Source organism: Peromyscus maniculatus, chromosome 8, assembly GCF_049852395.1.
Source record: "Peromyscus maniculatus bairdii isolate BWxNUB_F1_BW_parent chromosome 8, HU_Pman_BW_mat_3.1, whole genome shotgun sequence".
In the NCBI taxonomy this organism is placed as follows: domain Eukaryota; kingdom Metazoa; phylum Chordata; class Mammalia; order Rodentia; family Cricetidae; genus Peromyscus; species Peromyscus maniculatus.
The window spans coordinates 89,202,181-89,223,199 of record NC_134859.1 but is presented as its reverse complement, the minus strand read 5'-3'; the positions used below and the strand labels follow the sequence as shown (position 1 = coordinate 89,223,199).

General features: G+C 51.3%; 1 protein-coding gene across 8 annotated transcripts in view; it reads left to right on the top strand.

The window, feature by feature from the left end:
- The first annotated feature begins 615 nt into the window (after positions 1 to 615).
- Mpp2 (MAGUK p55 scaffold protein 2) overlaps positions 616 to 21,019 on the top strand; it is a 33,513-nt gene continuing 13,109 nt past the window's right edge. Inside the window, exons 1-3 of one of the 8 annotated variants that reach the window (XM_042282880.2) lie at positions 616 to 801; positions 3,565 to 3,628; positions 8,372 to 8,490. In XM_042282880.2, coding sequence (XP_042138814.1) covers positions 3,598 to 3,628; positions 8,372 to 8,490 — 150 coding nt within the window. In that variant the 5' untranslated portion in view covers positions 616 to 801; positions 3,565 to 3,597. Of the gene's footprint in view, positions 802 to 868; positions 894 to 957; positions 979 to 1,064; positions 1,089 to 1,545; positions 2,463 to 2,559; positions 2,842 to 3,564; positions 3,629 to 6,622; positions 6,762 to 8,371; positions 8,491 to 21,019 lie in introns of those variants that run through there. The other 7 variants (XM_042282883.2, XM_076543411.1, XM_042282882.2 and 4 more) reach the window with 7 other exon arrangements.

Genomic DNA, 21,019 nt, shown 5'->3' with positions numbered 1-21,019 from the left:
ACTCTTTGTTTCCTTCTTTTTTGGTGCTGGGGATAAAACCTAGGGCCTCCAGGACGCTCTACCCACCAACGGAGCCACGCGCCACAACTTACTTGTTGAAAATGGAACTCAGGAAGGAGAGAGTGTTACTTCTGTCCTTATTCTATGGACAGAGGCGTGGATCAACTCCATGCGTCCAGGCCTAAATTAGGGTCTTGGTCATGAAGACACAGTCCCTTAAATTTTTTTTTTCTTCAGATTTTCTTGGAAGCTGGGGAAGCAGATATTTGCCATCTGAATATTTAACGCTGCCCCCAGGCTGAGCCCCTATGGGAGTTAGTGTCCCATTCCTTTTCCAAACTTTATCAGGAAAGCGTGCGTGGGACCTGAACGCTGGACCAAGCGGTCCCGTTAGTGTGTGTGTGTGTGTGTGTGTGTGTGTGTGTGTGTGTGTGTGTGTGTGTGTGTGTGTGTTGGGGTGATCCCTTCAGGCTCCCCACCCACCCACCATCGCCCTTTTAAAGAATTCCTGGGTGCCAGGTAACACACGCTGGTGCTTCTCCGAGTTGGGGGTCGTGGGCTTTGAGGTGCTTGCTAACCACGACCTCCCCGCCCACCCGTCTGCTGCTGCGAGATGACTGTACCGTGGTCGGGAGGTTGCTGTGTCCCTTCCGCGTCCCAGCCCTCTCCTTTCTGTCTCCGCCCCTTCGCGCCTCGGCGGCCTCGCCGCTTTAAGAGCGCGGCTAGCGATTGACAAGCAATAACCGTGGAGTTGCCCGGCTGTGCGGAGTCGCCCGGAGCTAGGGGCTCCCCGAGACGCAGGTAGGTATCCCCAGGCCTCCGGGCCAGCACCCACCTCAGGATCCCTGCCTCCTTTTCGACCTGGCACGGCACTAGGGGACCCAATTCTCCAGGTCCAAACTCCCGGGCCCCTTCCCCAAACCGACCCCCTCCCTCTCCAGCCGCAGCCCCCATGCTCTCTCTTTCTGTGGGATGCGGGTAAGGAGAACTGAACCCCTCATTCCAGGGATGCTGGTCTCCATCCCAGTAGTGAGGGCTCCAGAGGGATACCGGGCGCAGGGGTGCTTGCTGAGCTGAGCGGAGCCCAGGTATTCACGCGGCCTCTCGGGGTCTGTGCAGGGTTGGGGTTGGGGGGGACGACTTCGGATGCCGGCATTACGTAAGGGCCGCGCTGCTGGCGCTTCCGGCCGTGGGGGAGCTAGACTGAGACTCTGTTGGGTCCCTTGGCACCCTGCACCCCAAGAGGCCAATATCTTGACCTTCCTTGGGAGGGGGTCCTGGGAAGAGGCGCCTTGCTAACGCTGCAAGGGGCGGGAGGTTGCAGGGTCTCGGGGGCCAGGGTTTAAGGTATGGGGACTCCAGAGGGAATCGGTGCCAGAGGCGAGGAGCCAGGGTCAGAAAGTTAGGTCAACTAAGAGGATGGTGGGGAAATGAAGCCTGGGGGTGGGGTGGGGGCAGTCATCCAGTGACCTCATCCCCCTGGTCTCTGCGGGCGCGCGAGCAAAGAGCCTTCTTTGATGGCTCGCAACACGCCCCCTCCTTCCCGGGTCCTAGCGCCCCGCGGCTTCGGGTTGATTTGGAGGGGCGGGAGAGGTCTGATTGTGAGTGTGGGCAGGTCCGTCTGCTCCCTAGACCCCATCCTCTAAATCTTAGTTGTGTCCGGCCCTCCCCACAACCCTATCAGGCTCCAAAGTGCCTTTGTCAGGCGCTCGTCTTTCGCACCTCTCTGTGTCTGCACTGATGGAGGGGTGGGTGGGTGGGAGGCTGGAGGTAACCTCCCCCTTGGAAGCTGGCGGGCTTCACCTACAGACAGACACCCTGGGGGTGGAGAAAGATGGATAGCCTGGTGGCGGATGTGCGCGTGGAGGTGGGAGTGGGAGGGTACCTGGGCTTAGGCTTTTGGACGCTGAGGTGCTGTTTCCGTGATGACTGGGCCTGGGGACCTTGGCATGGAACCAGGCTAGCTTGCCTGGCACTGCCGTTCTCCTGTGGGCACGGCCCGCCCCGCCCTCTCTGAGGCTTGGGTGGGGGTGGGGCAGAGCGAGCCGATGCCGTGGGAACCAACTCCTCTGGGAGCAAACCCAGGCTCACTGGGCAGGACTCCCGAGCCTAGGGTTTCATACAGGCTCCTCCCTGCTTCTTCCCTATCTCATCCCACCGCCAGCACCTCTCTTCCAGGAAGCACGGTTCGAGCCATGAGAACGTGCCCCTTGCTCTCTAGGAAAGAACAGGGCAGCTGGCACTGGGGACACTAGCCCGCACAGTGGAGCCTGGACTTAGCTCCCAGCCAGTGGTGCTAGTGTGCCAGGGGTTCCCCTCCTCTCTCTGCAAGTTCAGTTCTTCTTTCTGGAGAAGATCCAGGAGGAAAAGGAACCCATTCCTTCACCCTGGTGGTTTCTGCCTCCAGGGCTGAGGCCGTTAGCTTTGGCCTGAGAGAAGGCGCAGAGGGGCTTTTTAGTAAGGTCAGTAGTGGCTCCTCACTTTGGATTCTTGGGGGGCGGTGGAGTGGCCCTATGGCTCCCCTTCCCCCTGCCGGGGTGCAAGAGGCTTTAGTTTTAAAGTGGGCACTGCCAGCTGCTTCCCCCTGCTCCCCCACCCTTGCTGTGAGCCACTGCCTCCTGTTGCCATGGCAACTAGGGAATTAGGGTTTTATCCAGTAGTACATGCCCAGGAAGGCAAAGGGAGGAAGAGTAGTGGGTCACCCCGTTCTCCTTTCCAGGGAGGATGAAGGAGCCAGTCTCGGCTCGGGGAGACCCTGGGGTGGGCAGTGGGCTCCAGACTCCATGCCTGTTTATGGCTGCAGACCCTCCCCCCTCCCTGTCCCAACTCTGGACTAGGCAGGTAAGAGGGGGAGAGAGAGAGAGAGAGAGAGAGAGAGAGAGAGAGAGAGAGAGAGAGAGAGAGAGAGAGAGAGAGAGAGAGAGAGACCAGAAGGACAGTGGGAAAGGAAATATAATTTCTGTCAGCTGGACACCAGTGTTCATGGGACACCCAAAGGTTCTAGGCCTGGGCTCTAGAGGTGTCCATTCTTGTCCTCATGGAGCTTACTGTCTGGGGACACTTCCTGCTTTGGGCTTATATTCAGGACTCACACTTAATCTCCCTCCAGAACCAGAAAGGAATATTATGCTTTGTTTTTGAGATGAGATCTCTATGTTCCCCAGGCTGGCTCAAACCCCTGGACTAAGGGGATCCTTCTGCCTTAGCCTGAGTGTCTGATACCACACAGCACAGGTGGACATGATCACGTCCAGTGAGAAATACTTGTTTTTTTAATAGTCATAAAACCTAGGTTTCACTGTAGCTCTCCTACCAGCTTTGGGGCCTTGGGGGAAAAGTAATTAACCTCTCTGATCCTTCCTGTCTCTCCCACCTCTGAGAAGGGGCATGCTCTCTGCTCTTCTTACCTTCCAGGGCACTTGGGGTCATTCTTGTAATCCAAGCCCCCATTTCTGGGTGATGCTGTCTTCCTCCCGTGGCTGTTCCCGAAGAGGATGCCCTTCCTAGTCTCTCACCTCCCTGGCTTTGCCTTGTAACCTCCCATCCTCTTCCCTCCCACTCTAGGAGACTGACGCCAGAGTCCTCACTGACCTCAGCATGCCAGTTGCCGCCACGAACTCCGAGTCTGGTAAGAAGAGGGTAAAGCTCTCTGCCTACCCGAGTGGTCCCGAGGGGGCTGGGCAGGGAGAAGGGGGTGGGGGCAGCAGTAGTGGCTGGGCGCTTTCACACCCGCTCCCCCATCATGCCACACTCAGTCACTCAGCCCTTCGTTCAGGCTGCCTTCTCCCTGCGATAAAATAGAGCAGAGTAAGACCTGAGCTTGCTCCAGGTAGCGCTGGATGTGTAGCACAGCTCACCTGCCTGAGGGCCAGGGCACCTGCTCCAGTAATGGCGCGCACTGCAGCTGGACAGGATTGGCAGGGAAGTGCCCCTGGATGTGGCCCGGGAATCTGGGATTTGGAGGCCAGTACAGGCTGGAGGGACGAAGTCCACAGTACATTTAGTCTATGCAGATGTGGCTGGGGAGTCTGGGATTTGGAGGCTAGTACAGGTTGGAGGGATGGAGAAGTCCACAGTACATTTTGCCTTTCTGGGGGTTGCAGGGCAGGTCGAGCGAGGAATAAATAGACAGACAAAAATCCCAGCCAGGGATGCTTGCACAAGGTTCTGTAGGTGTTACAGCCTTAGAGTACACAGGATGCAAAAGCCCAGGACGCAGCTGGGAACTGCCTTGCCCAAACTTCTAAAAGAGTTGATGTGACACTTGAAGGCTCTGAGAGGGAGAACTCATTGCTGTGAGGAGTTTTCAGAGTCACTCTGCTGTGGTGGTGGTGGCGATGGTGGCTGGTTGTTATGGCATTGACCTGTAAGTCAGGCATCTTCCTTGGAGGACTTGTTTCCTCTGAGATAAAGTGGCAGGATGGGATTGACGTTTTTAATTTTGCTCCTAGATCCCCCAGACTCTGGAGATAGCAGTGAGCCCCCACCCATCTGCATCCATGCCCCAAAGTCTATACCTCACTCCAGGGGTGCCTGAGCCCTTGAGTGTTTTCTGGGACCCACCAGAGTTAGGTTCCTTGTCTAGAGGCTCTGAAAGGGCTCTGGCTACAGCTGTGAGATGCCCTGAAAGGTCGGAATTCTTCACAGTGGATCCTGCTCCTTCTGCAAGACATTCCAGGTCCCCACTTTGGATAGAACGAATCCTTGCCCCTACCCTCTGAGAAAATGAAAATTGCTGTGTGCCAGCCAGAACCTAGGCTGTGAGCCCTTTGCTCTTCCTCCCCGCCCAGAAAGGCTCTTTCTCCATCCCATGGAATGTCTCCCAGCTTCTTGGAGGGCTCAGATTTTTCTCCTGCCCCCTGGCCTCTCCCCCTGCTCTGGTCGCCAGCAAGCTCTCTCTAAAGCTGCTTAGGAATGAATGAGACCCATCCCTGAGCCTGTGATTAAAGGCTCTCATCTGGGGTTGCCAAGTAAACCTATTAACAGTGACCCACAGGGCTGCACAGGGAGAAGGTTCCCAGCTGCAGGCCACTTGGTGGGGGCTCACAGGGTGGGGAGTCCATGCCTATGGGTGTGGCCTGAGTTGTCAGACACCTCCTGGTGCCCTGTTCCCCAGATGTAGTGCTGTGGACTGTTCTTTGCTTCTGTACCCAAAGGAAGAAATACCACGGGTGCCCTTTTCCTAGCCAGCTCTCTGTTGACATCTCAGCCTCAAAATCTAAGGGTACATCCTGCTCCTTATCACTTGGTGGCCATTGTACTTCCCATGGGTCCGACAGAGACACAGCTGTGCCCCTCATCTGAGGTCAGGTTCCCCTCCCACTTCCTCTTGTTTCCATGGAGACATCCTCTGCAAAGGTGGAGCTAGCAAGTCCCTTCTCCATCCTTTCCCTATGGATCAAAACGGCCCTTGCTATTATGGGAGGCCCACCCTTACTTTAGTTAAGGAGAATTCGGGAGCCATGTGAGTGATGTCACACACAGGATGGGAGTTTAGACATCTTGTGCTCACTTACAGCACCCCCCCCCCCCCCCGCCCCACCCATTATTTCTTCTTTCTTCACTGGGCTCACTCCTTTCCTTGAATCAAGGTGAAGATGTGGGCCTGCGTTCAGATGGAGCTGTCCCTTTAAATATCTCTGCCATCCCTGGGTTACTGTCCGGGTGTGTGTAATCCTGCCTGCTGCCATGGCAACCAGGGGTGCAAGGCGACCTGGTGCCATTCCTCTGGGAATGGCTGGCTGGAGGTGGCGGCAACAGCAGCAGCAATGCCCTGGTAGTGGCCTCATGGATAAACATGTGTGCACGTGGGGTACAGGGCCAGGGTAGTTACTAAGGCCCCCCCTCTTGCCCACCTTTATTCTTGCTGCATAAATGGGCTCTCACTGCCCCCCCCCCCCCCCCCCCGTTATAAGGTACCTGGCTTGCTCCAGGGCGTCACCTCTCTCACCTGATGGATAATGATGCCAAAAAGGGAGAAGCTACTGTTAAGATGGACTCAAGGGCTGGGTCCTTTACTGTCCTGTCCCATGGGTACCACCGTTCTGTCTCTCTGTCCACCCACTGTCCACACTGTGCTCGGGTGGATGATGGCATTTGAGGTTAAGATTTTTGCCTCTTGTCAAAACGGTATTACTGCCTTCCTGCACCTACCAGGGAAAGAGCCTAGAGCTGTTCTTGAGGGCTTTCTTCGGTTGAGGGGATTACTGTAAAGAAGCTAGCCTGGAGTCGGGGGGGGGGGAGAGGGTGAAGGTCAGAGCGTGCAGCGCAGGAGAATCAGCCTCCGATGAAGTAGAGGAGGGACATCCGTAAGAGAGAGGTGCGAAAGCAAGCTGGGAGTCAAGTTCTGCCGGCCACCCCAGTCCTGAGGGGCTTACCCGAGTCTCTCAAGCCCGATCTCATTGCCACCCCCTTACCTGCACGGGTGACACTAAGTGACAGGGATCAGGCCAGTTTAGGATGACTCTCTCCTGCCACCGCCCTCCTCCCACCCATTACCGCCCCCTCCTCACCAGCAGGCGGGCTTTGGCCAATCAACAGGGCGGCCCAGGAGGCGGAGCCTTGCTATTGGCTGATCCTGCAGCGCTCCGAGGGTCCCGCCTTCTTTAGCTCAGCCCGCGTCTGGCTAGGAAGGCGCCGACCTCGCGGGAGACTGTTCCAGGATTGCCAAGGGGTCGCCATGGCCTGCAGCCCAGGCAGTGGGGCTTCCTTGGAGGGGATTTCCCTGGGCTCCTCTGAAGAGGCAGAGCTCCGCAGGGAAGGTAGGAAGAGGTGGGGTCGAAAGGCCAGGGGAGGGCCACTCACCTTTTAATTGACCCTCCCATAGTGGGCTCTGGGGCACCTGGGCAGCGGCGCTCTTCGGGGAGATCTGGGCGCCCGCACCGGCCAGAAGAGCTGATCTGGCAGAGGACATCACTCCCCCCTCCCCCAGGCTCAGTCCCCCAACCCCGATAGCTGGTTGTCTGGGGAGTCAGTGAGCAGGACCGGAGACTGTGGACATTTGGCAGAATGGGAAGGGCTCTGACTTGGCTTCTTTGAAAGCCCAAGAAGGATCTTGTACGTCTCTGGTCATTGCGACGTCCAGGCCTGGAAAGGAAGGGTCTGGAGGCAGGCTCGGCTGTTGTTTATGGAGAAGATGGGGAAGAGGAGCGGGAAAGAAACGGGGGGCTCAGGAGCCCTGAGCCATCCTCTCCAAGCTCCAGTTTTAGGGCTCCCTCCTGCCCACCTTCACTCTTTGGAGGAGGGGAGCTCTGACAAGAGTGTTGAGAAGTGCCAGGGAGCCTGTTTCCCCACTCCCCCCTCCTCCAGGCTTTGGATGCTGTTATGCAGATGTAGGCGTGGGTGGCACAGTAATGATACCCCCTGCCCATCTTTGCTCCCAGCTGGGCACACTGCTTTTTTTCTTCCCACAACCCCCTGGAGTTCCCGCCCACCTTCACACAGGAGTGAAGACAGCCTCCACCCCATGTCTCAGAGGCCCGGTTCAGGTGTGCTGATGTCCTTGGTTATTGTCTCACCCCAGGCTGAGAGTGTTCATCCCTGGGGCGATGTGGTTTTTGACCTCTGCCCTTGGTACCCACAGCCATTCCTGGGTGCTTGTTTCTCCAGCCCCTGCTAGTATTCCAAGCTTCAGTTTTGACTTTTTTTTTTTTTTTGTTTTTCGAGACAGGGTTTTTCTGTGTAGCTTTGTGTCTTTCCTGGAACTCACTTGGTAGCCCAGGCTGGCATCGAACTCACAGAGATCCGCCTGGCTCTGCCTCCCAAGTGCTGGGATTAAAGGCGTGCGCCACCACCGCCCGGCCAGTTTTGACTTTTTATCATGCATTAATTTCTAAAGAATGATGTCTGTCAGAGCGGAGGGAAATACGGAGGCTCCGGACAGTGGCTTGCACAGCGGCACACTAAGCTGGTGGTGTGTAGCTTAGACCCGGGCTGCATTGGCTGTGGCCTTCTGCAGCGCTGCCCGCTTGACTCTGCCTGGACGTGGGGACCTGCTCCAAACACTGTCTCAGGCCTGCCAGCTACAGGTGGTTGAGTCCTCATGTTTCAACCCAGCTAGGGGTTGAGTGGGAAGTCTGGTTTTTTGGTGCTGGGCAGAATCTGGAAATGGGATACCTGCCCCTGCTCCTTGGTCTGATTCCTACTTGCCTAGGCTGGCATTGTCTAGGGTGGAAAAAAAAAAGGTCAAGAAAACTGCTGCCTGCCCTGGGATCTCTGTCTGAGGCATACAAGGGTTTGGGTGTCTGTGAGAGGGGTAGGAAGTGCTGCTAGGTGTCTTGTGTGGGGCTGAGAGGATGGGAGGGAGGCTTTGTGCTGGATTTTGGTTTTCTGTGCCCAGCTGATACTCAGCATCTCACTGCCCCTCTCCCAGCCATGCAGCAAGTCTTGGACAACCTGGGATCCCTTCCCAATGCCACTGGGGCTGCGGAACTGGACCTGATCTTCCTCCGAGGCATAATGGAAAGTCCCATAGTCAGATCCCTGGCTAAGGTATGATGTATCAGGGAGGTGGGTGGTGTACCCGGGAGCCTCAGGGGACCCTAGGAATGGGGCACGTAGCAGAAGGAGCCACCTGAAAGGGTGGAAGGATATCATGCCTGGGTAATGAACCTGAGGGACCAGGTAGAGGAACTTCTATGGCACCCGCTGCACCTGGCTGGTGAGAGGTAGTGGGGGGAACATCTGGCTGAGAAAAGAGCCTGCCTGTGTGTTGGAATCTCCAGATTGGTCCTGTCCACCTCTCTGCCTTTGTGTGTTTGTACATGTGTGTCAGGTAGGGGCAGACTCAGTAAAAGAGAAAATTATAAGAATTTTGTAATGGCATTTTAGGAGCACAGAGGACAGGTGCCTACCTGAACCTCTGGGGGCAGCGGAGGCCTCTTGAAGGAAGGATGCAGGCATCTTGGGCCACAGGAAGAGAGCTGGGGCAGAAACATCAAAGTGAGAGGCAGTTGCAAGTGTGAAGCTGGGGCCTGAGGTGCGAGACAAGGAGAGTGAACTGTGAAGATGGTGGCAGGTTGTGGAGGCACTGGGGATCATGCCTGCGGGCTCAGACATTGTCCCTCAAGTATCAAGCAAGCTTTGTACATTTTAGGCCAGAAGGGACAGTGACAGGAACTCCCCCTCTGGCAGCCACACGGAGGATCGCATGAAGGATTTCAGAGACCAGCTAAAGACCATGTGGTAGTCAGAGCTAAGAGGAGCCTGGTGCTGAGATGGCATGGGGTGGGACATAGTGGGGTACCCAAGGTTCCACCATAAGCAGAGGAGGCTGGTGTTGACTTTAGCAGAGAGGGCACAATAGTTAGGGAGAGCATCTTCTCTTGTGGGGAAGGAGGTGCTCCTGGGCTGGGCTGGAGGCAAGGCTGGGCATGCTGGGAAGTCAGCCTGATCACTGGGAACTCTGAGTAAAGGCAGGCATTCCTTTCCTGTGATTCAAGGGTCCAGGCTTGAGCAGGGGATCCGAAGCCAAGTTTGACCAGTCACTGGAGAGAATCTAGTGAACAGGGAGGGACCCAGACAGTCCATGGCAGGCACTGATTTCCCAGGGTGGGATGATGACTCGATCCCTAGACAAAGAGGAAAAAGAAGGTGCCTTTGATCCAGGCCCCCCGAGTGTAGGTGGATCCATGAATGAAGGCTGAGACTAACTTGGATAGCATGACTTCTGGGGCCCAGGCTGGGAGGAAACCAAGAGGCAGGGAGAAAACCCAGGTCAAGGTTGGGGATTTCTCTGAGGGTGCACAATAGTTGGGGAGTTGTGGGGGGGTGTGGAGATGGCAGAGAAGGCCAAGGTCAGAAAGGGAGGTAGGAAGTGAAATATTTCCTAGGAGGGCAGGCAGTTCTGGGGGTTGGCATGGCCATACAGGGTGTGGCTGCTACAGATGAATCTGTTGTTCAGGGGCATTAAAGAGGTCCTGGAGGAGCTGGGCGGTGGTGGCGCACGCCTTTAGTCCCAGCACTGGGGAGGCAGAGGCAGGCGGATCTCTGTGAGTTCCAGGCCATCCTGGTCTACAGAGCAAGATCCAGGACAGGCACCAAAGCTACACAGAAAAACTCTGTCTCGAAAAACAAAAACAAAAAACCAACTAAACAAAAAAACCAAAACGAACAAACAAAAAAAAAAACCCCGAAAAACCAAAAAAGAGGCCCTGGAGGGGAAGGCTATAGTGAGGGTGGGCATGGCTACTTGGGAATCCTAGGCAATGGCAAGTGATAGGGGAATGAGACCAAGGCAGTCAACAGGGTCTTCACAAGTGAATGGTGGGGAGATTATAGGACAGAGAGGAAGGACAGAGAGGTGGTGGGTTTTCTTTTGTCTTTTCTTTGTGTGTGTGTGTGTGTGTGTGTGTGTGTGTGTGTGTGTGTGTGTGTGTAACCAAGGGAATGAAGTTGGGTGTCTTCCTCAATCATTTTTCTACCCGATTTTTTGAGACAGAATTTCTCATTGATCTTGGAGGTCACCAATTGGGTAGACTGGCTGAATAGCAAACCCAGGGAACCTGCACGGCCTGGCATTTACCAGGGTGCTGGAGATCCAAGCTTAGGACCTTATGCTTGTACAGCAAACGTTTTGCCAACTGAGCCATCTCTCCAGCCTCAGGTGGTAGGTTTCCTGTAGGGCTTTGTGGGGACCCTCTCATAGGGTGGTGGTAGCCTTGGTGTAGTGTGTGGAGGCAATTAGGTCCTCTTGGAGGGAGGGAGAGAGATGCTGTGTTCCAGGGACACACCAGGCATATGTTATTGCCTGTGTGCATAGGAAGCTGAGGCAGGAGAACTATGAGTTCCATAGCTTGGGCGACATAGTAAAGCCCTGTAAAGAACAAAACAAGACCCAGACATGATGACACATCCCTTTAATCCCAGCGCTTGGGATGTAGAGGCCTGAGCAGTAGGAGTTCAAGGTCAGCCTCAGAGAGTTGGAGGTCAGTCTGAGCTGCATGAAATACTGTCTCCAGAAACCACAAAAAGAAAACACTCAAAGCAAAGAAAAACAAACAAACAAAACACAAAAAAGAGCAGATGATTAAAAGGTCTAAGAAATTCTGGGGAAGAGAAAACGTGATTGGAGGGAACAGGAGAAAGGCAGGTTGCTTTTTGCATTCCTTGGACATTGAAGATAACTTTTTTTTTTTAAAGCAAGAAACCATGCATGCCTGTATTGCTAGCTACTCTGGAGACTGAGGCAGGAAGATTGCTTGAGCTCAGTGCAGGGCAAGCCTGGGCAACACAGTGAGACCCTGTCTCTTAGAAGAGGAGGGAGGAATTATTGGTGTTTCAAATGTTGAGCACATAAGCTCCAGGCGGGCAGGAAGGTTTGTCTGCCTGTGTGACCACTGTGTCTTCAGAGCCTAAAACAGGGTTTGGTGCATAATTGGTTTTTACTGAATATTTGCTGAGTGGATAAATAGAAAAGATTGAAGGCCGGGCGGTGGTGGCGCACGCCTTTAATCCCAGCACTTGGGAGGCAGAGCCAGGCGGATCTCTATGAGTTCGAGGCCAGCCTGGTCTACCAAGTGAGCTCCAGGAAAGGCGCAAAGCTACACAGAGAAACCCTGTCTCGAAAAACCAAAAAAAAAAAAAAAAAAAGATTGAAGAAAATAATGTAATCATGCACCAAACACCCATTTCCATAATGTTAGTACTGAGACTACTTATTTTGGCTTTTCTGCTTTCTTTTTAAACCATATATATATAATGTGTATGTGTGTCTGTTTGTGTGAATATATGCTACATATGTATGGGTATCCACAGACGCAGAAGAGGGCCTTAGATCACCTGGAGCTGGAGTTATAGGGCGTTGTGAACCATTTGATGTAGGTGCTGGGAACTGAACTTGCCTCGGCAGAAGCAAGAAGTGCTCTTAGCTGGGCCCTCTCTTACTCGTTCCTTTGAGGAAATAAAAATGTTGTTTGTTACAATTTGCTCCCCCCTCTTCCTCATTTCTACTGCTGTCCTTTCCCAAGAGTAAACACTGGTGATGTCATTTCCCAGAATACTTGCTATCCTTGTCTGTACATGGGCTTAGCCACTAATAATATGTCCTTGTTGTACATGCCTTTAAATTTCCCATAAATGGAATGATAGTATAATCTGCTTCTGCCTTTGAAATTTTTAGTTCATGTAGGGAGTAAAGTTATTGATCTAAGTATGAATAAAGATGGTGAGAGTCTTGGCAAGCATTAACATAAACCTAGGAACTGTAGTCATGCTTTTGGATTCTCCAGAAGAGCTGCCAGCTTAAGTTGTTCTGGGATCAAGAAAAATGGGCCTTGGCGGTTCGTGTTCCTGGAGTTGTATCCATGCCAGTGGATGTTCACATGCTCCAGAAGAGAATTTGACATTGCTGCTGCCGTTGTTGCTGTTATAGCAGTGGCGGCCACCACTGCTACTGTTTCTGGGATTACCATTTTATAATTGCTTACTACAGCTAGCACAGTGGAGACCCTGGCAGCAAAAGTAGCTACCACAGTTAGTTAATCTATTATTCTATTGGGCATGATAAATTTAATTCAATAGTTATATACATTTCGATTGGTTTTGAAAATTATAAATTTATAAACTCAAGTTCCATTGGCTTTTGGGATACCATCTTATAAGGACTCCAATTTGCAGTAAGGCTCGTTAAGAAAGGGAATGGCTCAGTTGCCTTTAGCCTACTGGCTATGGGTGGGATAGGACCTCTGTTGGTCTTTTCTGTGTCAAACACACAGATTGCAAGCCCAGTGCCACTTTGAGATCTTTGGCAGCAGTTAACTCTGCAGCTCACACACAATTGAGCCTGTATGATAATGAATATTCAGAGACGGGTAATGCTTGGGGGGTGCTCACCAACCTAAGACAGAGCACCTGTGTGGCCTGGGCAGGTGTCTCCATGACAGGTAAGGTGACCTGCTGACGTCCCACGCAACCTAAATCAGAAGCTCATTTTTTAGTAAAAGGGGGACCTGTAGGGCCCTGGCCCCCATTTTGGGTAACTGTTGCCTTGCTTGCTGACCTTGACCTTGATATCCTCCCTTTGCTAATTCCCTGCTGGGTTCCACCCTCCTGAATGCTTAAGGGAAGTTCCTTGTCTGTGTGTCCTGCATAATGCGCGTTAACAGCTTAGATGCAAGATTGTAAAACATCTGTAGCGAACTTCTGCCCTCCGGGGTTCTCCCATTGCGCTGTAAGCCTGTATTTAGGACCTCTTCCTTCCTTCAATAAACACATTCGGCATTAAAGGACAGCACTGTTGAGGGTGTTCTTATGTCCTTTTGTTTCTGCACAAATGTGGGGGTTTCTCCAGGGTGGACTTGGCAATGGAAGTGCTGAACGTGTGAAGTTTTGGCTGCAGCGTCTGTAACCTTCCAAAGCTGGATTCAGGGTTGTATGGGTCAGGCTACATCTTCTGTGGGTCACAGGTTCAGGGCTGGGTGGTACTCAGCTTCCTTCAAAGTGTGACTTCCCTCAGTAACACTCATTCCCTGATGGCCTTGCCCAAGCACTTGACAGATCTCCAGAGAGGGATTGCTGGCTCTGTCACTCATTCATTCCCTCCTTCATTCATTCATTCCCTCCCTCATTCATTTTTTCACTCATCTATTCAACAGCTATCTACTGGATACCCAGCATGCACCAGGTATGGCACCAAGAATAACAGCAGATGAACCGGAGATAGTTTCTTCTTCCGATAGCACCCAAGTCTGACTTCCTCTTACTGGGTCTCACAATACCTCAGTCCCAGAGGCCCACATACAGCCTAGTTGATAAGTTACCAATGTACTGAATCAGACTGAAAGAGAGTCCTCCCTCTAGAAATGTTTGGAGCATAAGCAGGTCAGATTGTCCTTCCAGAAAACCCTGGGCATGATTCTCAATGCAGAGAACACTACAAAAGATATCGAGGATATTTGTTCAACTCTGAGGCTCACCTCACCTGAGAGGATAGTGTGCTAAGGGCATCCAGTGACTTCTCTCATCTGGTTCTGAAACAAACAGGGAAGGAATCTCCCAGAAGGACTTCAGAATAGTAAACCTCTCCTACCTCTGTGTGGGTGATCCTGTGGAAGGCCACTGCTCATCAAAAGTCAACACAGCCCTTCTCTTTACTTTCCATCATGGGCTTGCTTTGGACAATGGGACCCACTTCTTACCAGTTTCAATGATTATATAGCCATAGATGAATTTGTGAATCAATTGACAAAATACTTTGATTAAAGATCCAGCTGCAAAATCTTGGTTCTCCTGAAGAAGTAGCCCAGAGCTCCTAATGGATTCGGGTTGAACTGTTTGTAGTAGTTAGTAATCTGTCTCCTTCCTTTGACTTTGAGGAGTTGGACTTGACTCTTGTCTCTGAAGCTATGACAGACATGTGGGAGGGTCTGGGATGGGTAGAGCTGGGGCCAAGGATGGGGTACCTGAGGGAGCAAACCCGGGGAATTAGAAGTTCTGAGGGCAAGCTTGGCAGGCAGCTCATGAGTCCAAGGGTTGGCTGTAGATAGCAGGTGGCTGACATCTGGGCGGGCTGACATCTGGGAGGGCTGACATCTGGGAGGGCTGACATGGATCCAGCGACAGGTGTTCCAATGGCAGCCAACACCAAGGTGAGAAATCCAAGGCGAATGGTATTTAGAAACCAGTCAAGTTGCTAACAGCAGCCTCACCTGCCTGCAGGGAGGCATGGGAAAACGGTATTTGAGCTACTCCACTCGACGAAGTACAGAGAGCAGTGGCTGAAATCAGAAGACCCCATGACTGGCTTTTTGGGGGTCACAATAGCTAAAAGGAGAAAGCGTTTGTTCTGAATCACAGTTTCAGGGCAGTCCATCCCGGCAGGGAAGGCATGGCAGACTTCCTGAGGGCAGGGAGAGCGTGTGGTGGAGCTTCATCACGTCACTGAGGACCAGGGACCAGAGCGCAGCTGGAACTAGGGGCTGAGCTGTAACTTTCAATGGACGGTTCCCTAGTGCCTTGCTTCTGTCAGATAGGTAGGTCTACCTCCTCTTAAGTAGTGCCACCAGCGAGGGGACAAGCTTTCAAAAATATGAGCCCATGGGAGGCATTTCAGGTTCAAACCCTATGGTGTAGTAGTACATCTGTTGATCTTTGTGGACATCGGTTGTTTCTTCTGAGAAGTGAGGAGAGTGTCACCGGTTTGGTAGGAGAGTCAAACCGATGTGGTGGTGGTTATGGACGTGGAAGTGTTCCTTTGGTATGGTGTTGGCCATAAGCCTGACGTTCCTCAGAAGGCTTCATCCTGTGGTTAGGCTGCCGTGGATGAGCTGGTTGAACAAGCGGGGGCTCTAGAACAGTGAAGGTACAGGGAAGCCGATAAGATTGGAGCCTTGACAAGGGCGTGTGGTAAGGGGAAGGCGTGGCATTGGGGATCTCAGCAAACCAGTTAGCCTTTGCTACATCCCAAACTGCAATGTGCTCTGGTTAAATTTTCGTGGTTTTGTGGGTAGGTTGGCTGGCTTTTCTGGGCTGGGCTTGCTCACCTGCATGAGCTGGGTGGTCTAAGATGGCCTCACCCACGACTCCTCTCTCAGCTCAACAGGCTGCCATGCCTGAGGTGACTGGAACTCTCTCCTACAGTTTCTCAGCCTGTAGGAGGGTGGCCCCGTCCTCCCCACACAGTGGTTTCTCCATCAAGGGAAGACAGATTCCAGATCATAGACGCTGTCCAGTCTCTGACTGCTTGCATGACATTTGCTAATGTCCCAGTCGCCAAAGCAAGTAAGTCACCGTTGCTAAACCCTGATTGAAGAGTTCTGGAACACTGCTCTCTGGCACTTGCTTCAGTTCCTGAGTTTAATTATCAGCCCAGAGTTCAAAGGAGAATTCCGTCCTTTGCCGAGATCAGAACACTTGGAGTGAGAGGGAGGAGGAGTTTGCCAGGGAGCTGGCTGTGGTGGGTCTGTGGTTGCAGCCCACTGTTGGCTCTGCCTCAGGAGTTGGCAGAACCAGGCTACTAGTAACTCCTCTCCTGTCAGCTGGCCATGTCCCTGGCCCCAGTTTCTGGACCCTGCATTGAGGGTGTGTGTGAGTCTTATGTAGCTTAGGCTGGCCTTGAACTCACTATGTGGCAGAGGATGACTCTGAATTCCTGCTTCAACTTCCCCAGTGCTGGGATCAGAAGCATGCACCACTGTGCCTTGTTACATTATGCTAGGGGTCCCCATGGATTCCTTCACACTAGGCAAGCTCTACCAGCTGAGCTACATCCCAGGCCATGTTGAGGATGATTTTGACATCAAAATGATACATGCGGTTACCATGGACATTCAAATCGCTCTCCCGGGTCCTGGGTCCAGTGCCTCTAATAATTGTGTGTACATCAATCACTTCTACAGAAAATCTTTTGGGGGTTGGAGAGATGGCTCAGCAGTTAAGAGCACCTGCTGCTCTTGTAGAGGACCCTGGTTTTGTTCCTAGAACCCATATGACGACAGTTCACAACCACATGTAACTCCAGTTGCAGGCTACTCAAAACTTATCTGGCTGCCGTCGGCACCAGGCACAAACACGGTGCGAATACAGACATGAAGGCAAACTACTAATAGATATAAAGTTTAAAAATCATTCCTAGCCAGGCGGTGGTGGCACACACCCTTAATCCCAGCACTTGGGAGGCAGGGGCAGGTGGATCTCTGTGAGTTTGAAGCCAGCCTGGTCTTCAGAGCGAGTTCCAGGACAGCCAAGGCTACATGGAGAAACCCTGTCTTGAAAAAAAAAAAAAAAAAAAAAAAAAAAAACGAGGACAAAAAAAATTCCTAGTAAAATAATACTGAGTGAAAAGTAGCAGGTAAAATTTCACTCAGTAAGTAAATTTTCATAATAAAGTGTAAACAAAATAAAACAAAACCCCAAACCAGGCCCCTAGGATTTTACGTATATAACATGATTCTCTCTCTTTTTTTTAAGGTAAAAATAGCTACAAATTATATTCACTTTAGGACTGTGTAGAATCCATACAGCTGTAATAAAACTTACACAGGAAGCTAGGGAATCATGAATGCAGGCAATGGAGATGTGGTAGGTGGGGCCTGAGTTTAGATAGAGAATATCATCAATTAACTTCCAAGCCACTGCATAAACCAATTATGAAAACATATTATAAACTCAGCATTGTGAAGGCAACTGAGTTCCTAAGGCCTCCAGAAGTTGGCAATTGTGATGGAGGCTGAGGTGTTCAGCACTGGTGATCCAGCTGTTTTTCAGCCCTTCCAAATGTTTGCTTTGTATTTCATGGTTCCATATTCAGAGTTTTCTCTGGGCTGTGGAGGCTGAGCTTGGGACTGCCCATGGGTAAGATTCCAGGCAGAAGCCATAAGAATAGAGATGGAGCAGCCTTTGATGGGGTCAGGGGCTATTGTATTAGTCAGAGCTCTCTAAAGGAACAAAACTGGTAGAATGAATGGAATATATACATCACACACACACACACACACACACACACACACACACACACACACACATTATTTATTAGAGTGGCTTACATGCTATGGTGGGTAGTCCAACAATAACTGTCTCCTGATGGAAAAGTTCAAGACTCCAGTAGTTCAATCCATGAGACTGGATATCTCAGCCACTGCAATCTGGTGCTGGAGTCCTAGGGAATTCCTAAAGAGCTGCTGGTCTTGGGTCTGCATTGGAATCCTGAAGAAGCAGAGTCTAACACCAGCGAAGGAATGCCTCAGCAACAGAGTAGATGGACTTGCCAGCAAGAGTGAGGGCAAGCAGGCAAAAAGGTGAAGGCTTCTTTCTCCCATATCCTTTTCTATGGGCTGCCACCAGGAGGTGTGGTCCAGACTGAGGGTGGGCCTTTCCACCTCAAATGATCTAACCAAGAAAATTTCTCAGCCTGGCGGTGGTGGCGCAGTCCTTTAATGCCAGCACTCGGGAGGCCGAGCCAGGCAGATCTCTTTGAGTTTGAGGCCAGCCTGGTCTATAGAGTGAGATCCAGGACAGGTACCTCTGGGAGGGGGGGTAGCGGGGGAGAAAGAAAGAAAATTCTTCACATCCAGAGGATGCCAAAGCCCAAAGGAGCAACTTCTCAGGTGCCCAAGCCAGATACCCAGGTCAGAGCTGGACCCCATTAGCCAAAGAGCTGCGCTTGGGCCGCAGTGCCCCCATTCCTGGTGCCCCCATTCCCGGTGCCCCCATTCCCGGTGCCCCCATTCCTGGTGCCCCCATTCCTGGTGCTCCCATTCCTGGTGCCCCCATTCCTGGTGCTCCCATTCCTGGTGCCCCCATTCCTGGTGCTCACATTCCTGGTGCTCACATTCCTGGTGCTCACATTCCTGGTGCTCACATTCCTGGTGCCCCCATTCCTGGTGCCCCCATTCCTGGTGCCCCCATGCCTTTGTTCTTTCTTGTGACTCATATTTCCAGCATGCCTTGGGCACAGACGTGATCCAGAGCCAGGCAAGCTTCTGTCTCTTCTCAGGCTACATGGACTGTGCTCTGGGGGTGTCCACCCCTTACAGGCTTGTTTCTGTCCCTGAATATGACTCTTGTGTCCCATCCATGGCCTAGTCCCCCTTAACAGGAACATTGCCAAGCCAAGAGGAAGATGGACAGTTTAGGTGGTCATGTTGGGTGCTGTTCGCTGTCCTGTTTGGGAAAGAGAAAGGGAAGAGGCCTGCTGTATGTCAGGCATTTTGTCTGTCCACTTCACTCCTCGTTATATGTTTATGAGATGTTATTAAGGTCTCATTTCAGAAGACTGACTCCAGCAAATTGTCCTCTGGCCTCTACATGCACTCTGTGCATGCTCCCCTCAATAAGTAAAATGTAATACAATAAGTAAATGTAATAAAAACAATTAAAATCTCCTTGTCTGAAGCTGGGTTTGGTGGCTGGCTCATGCATGCCTGTAATCCCAGGATTTAGGGGACTGAGGGGGGAGGGGGAGAGTTGAAGACCAGCATGGTGACATGTTGGGAGCCTCACCCCCAAAACAACCAAACAAAACTTCCCCTGTCTTGTGGGCTTAAAAGACATTGTGGAATTAAAACAAAAAATGTACCCAGAGCCATCTCTCAGCTCACTTCAGTATGAGGTAATTTACAATTTGGCTTCATCCACACCTCCACCTGCTTCCCTCTCTCCGGAAGCGAATCTCAGGTGTAATCAACTTTATCTCAGTATGCATATCAAGGATAAGGAATACCTCCCTCCCTCCCTCCTTTCCTCCCTCCCTCCCTTCCATCCTCCCTCCCTCCCTCCCTCCCTTCCTTCCTCTCTCTCTCTCTCTGGACAGGGTTTCTCTGTGTAGTTCTGGCTGCCTTGGAACTTACTCTGTAGAACAGGCTGGCCTCGAACTCAAAGATCCACCTGCTTCTGCCTCCTGAGTGCTGGGATAAAAGGCGTGTGCCCACATACCTAGCTGAAGTTTTTTTTAAAGTAATAACACTACTATTATCACATGTTGAAAAATAAAACAATAACTTATGTGTTATATGTATATTATCCTGTTTGTGTGTGTGTACTTTTTTGTTGTTTTTTTGAGACAGGGTTTCTTTATGTAGCCTTGGCTATCCTAGAACTAGCTATATAGACTAGGCTGGCCTTGAACTCACAGAGATCCACCTGCCTCTGCCTACCAAAGTGCTGGGATTAAAGGCATGTGCCACCACTGCCTGGCTGGTGTATGTGTGAGTGTGGGTGTGAGGGCCAGAGGTGGATGTTTTATGTCTGTCTGGTCTTGATCTTTCTCCATTAAAAAAAAATGCATTTTTGGGGCTGGAGAGATGGCTCAGAGGTTAGGAGCACCGACTGCTCTTCCAGAGGTCCTGAGTTCAATTCCCAGCAACCACGTGGTGGCTCACAACCATCTGTAATGAGACCTGGTACCCTCTTCTGTGTACATAATAAATAAATCTTTAAAAAAAAAAATGCATTTTTAAAGATGCATTTATTTTTAGTTTATGTATGTGTGTGAGTCCCTGCATATATGTACATGCAACATGTTCGTACCTGGTGCTCAAGGAGCTGGAAGAAGAAAGCGCTGGACTTCCTGAAACGATTTAGAAGCAGTCATGAGCCACAATGTAGATGCTGGGAACCAAACCAGGGTCCTCTGCAAGAGCAGCCTGTGCGCTCAACTGCTGAGCGGTCTCTCTAGCCCTTCCTTTTTGTAGACAGGGTCTCTCCCAGATACCAAAGCTCACCAGTTTGGCCAGGCTGGCTAGCCAATGAGCTGCAGGGATCTGTGTATCCTCTGGTTACCTCCCCATCCCATCTCCACCTCACCTGCTGGTATCTCGTTCCCACCCCACCACAGACACACACTCTGATTCCACTTTTAACATTTGTCTTGGGCATCTGACTTCAGGTCCTCATACTTGCAAAGCATGGAACCTTATGGACAGTCGTCTCCCAGCCTCATATTGTGCAGTTTTAATAAACAGCATTGAGGCATCCTGAGAGTTATTTTTGGAGCTATCAAGGTAGATCCACAATTCACACTATACATCAGAATAAACTCCAAGCAGACTAGAGACCTAAATGTGAAACTGTGAACCCTAGAAGAAAATAGATCTGTATATAGGAATAACCCTTCCCAACCTCAAAATTCAGATGCATGAAAGATTAATAAGTTCAACCATAATAAATATATATTTTTTTGCAAAGCCAAACTACCATAAGCAGAATCCAAAGATAAATGACAAGCTAGAGGAAAATGATTTGCAAAAGATGTCACAAATAAAGGGCTAATCTTCTCAATATAGAGAGAACATTTAAAAATGGGAAAAGGAAAAAAAAATCAAATAGAAAAATTGGCAAAAGACATGAACAGACAGTTCACACAAGAAGATACACAGATGGTCTTTAAACATACGAAGAGATGCTTGGCTGCACCCATAATAAGCAAAATGCAAATTAAGCCCTGCTGACAGATCATTTCTCATCGGAGTGACTGGCAGGCATTCAGAAGTCTGATTAGTACTGGGAGGAGCTTGGGGACATTTCACATGTGATGCTGGTGGCTGCCGCACCACAGTATCTAAGACATCTGCTTGACCCACCAGAC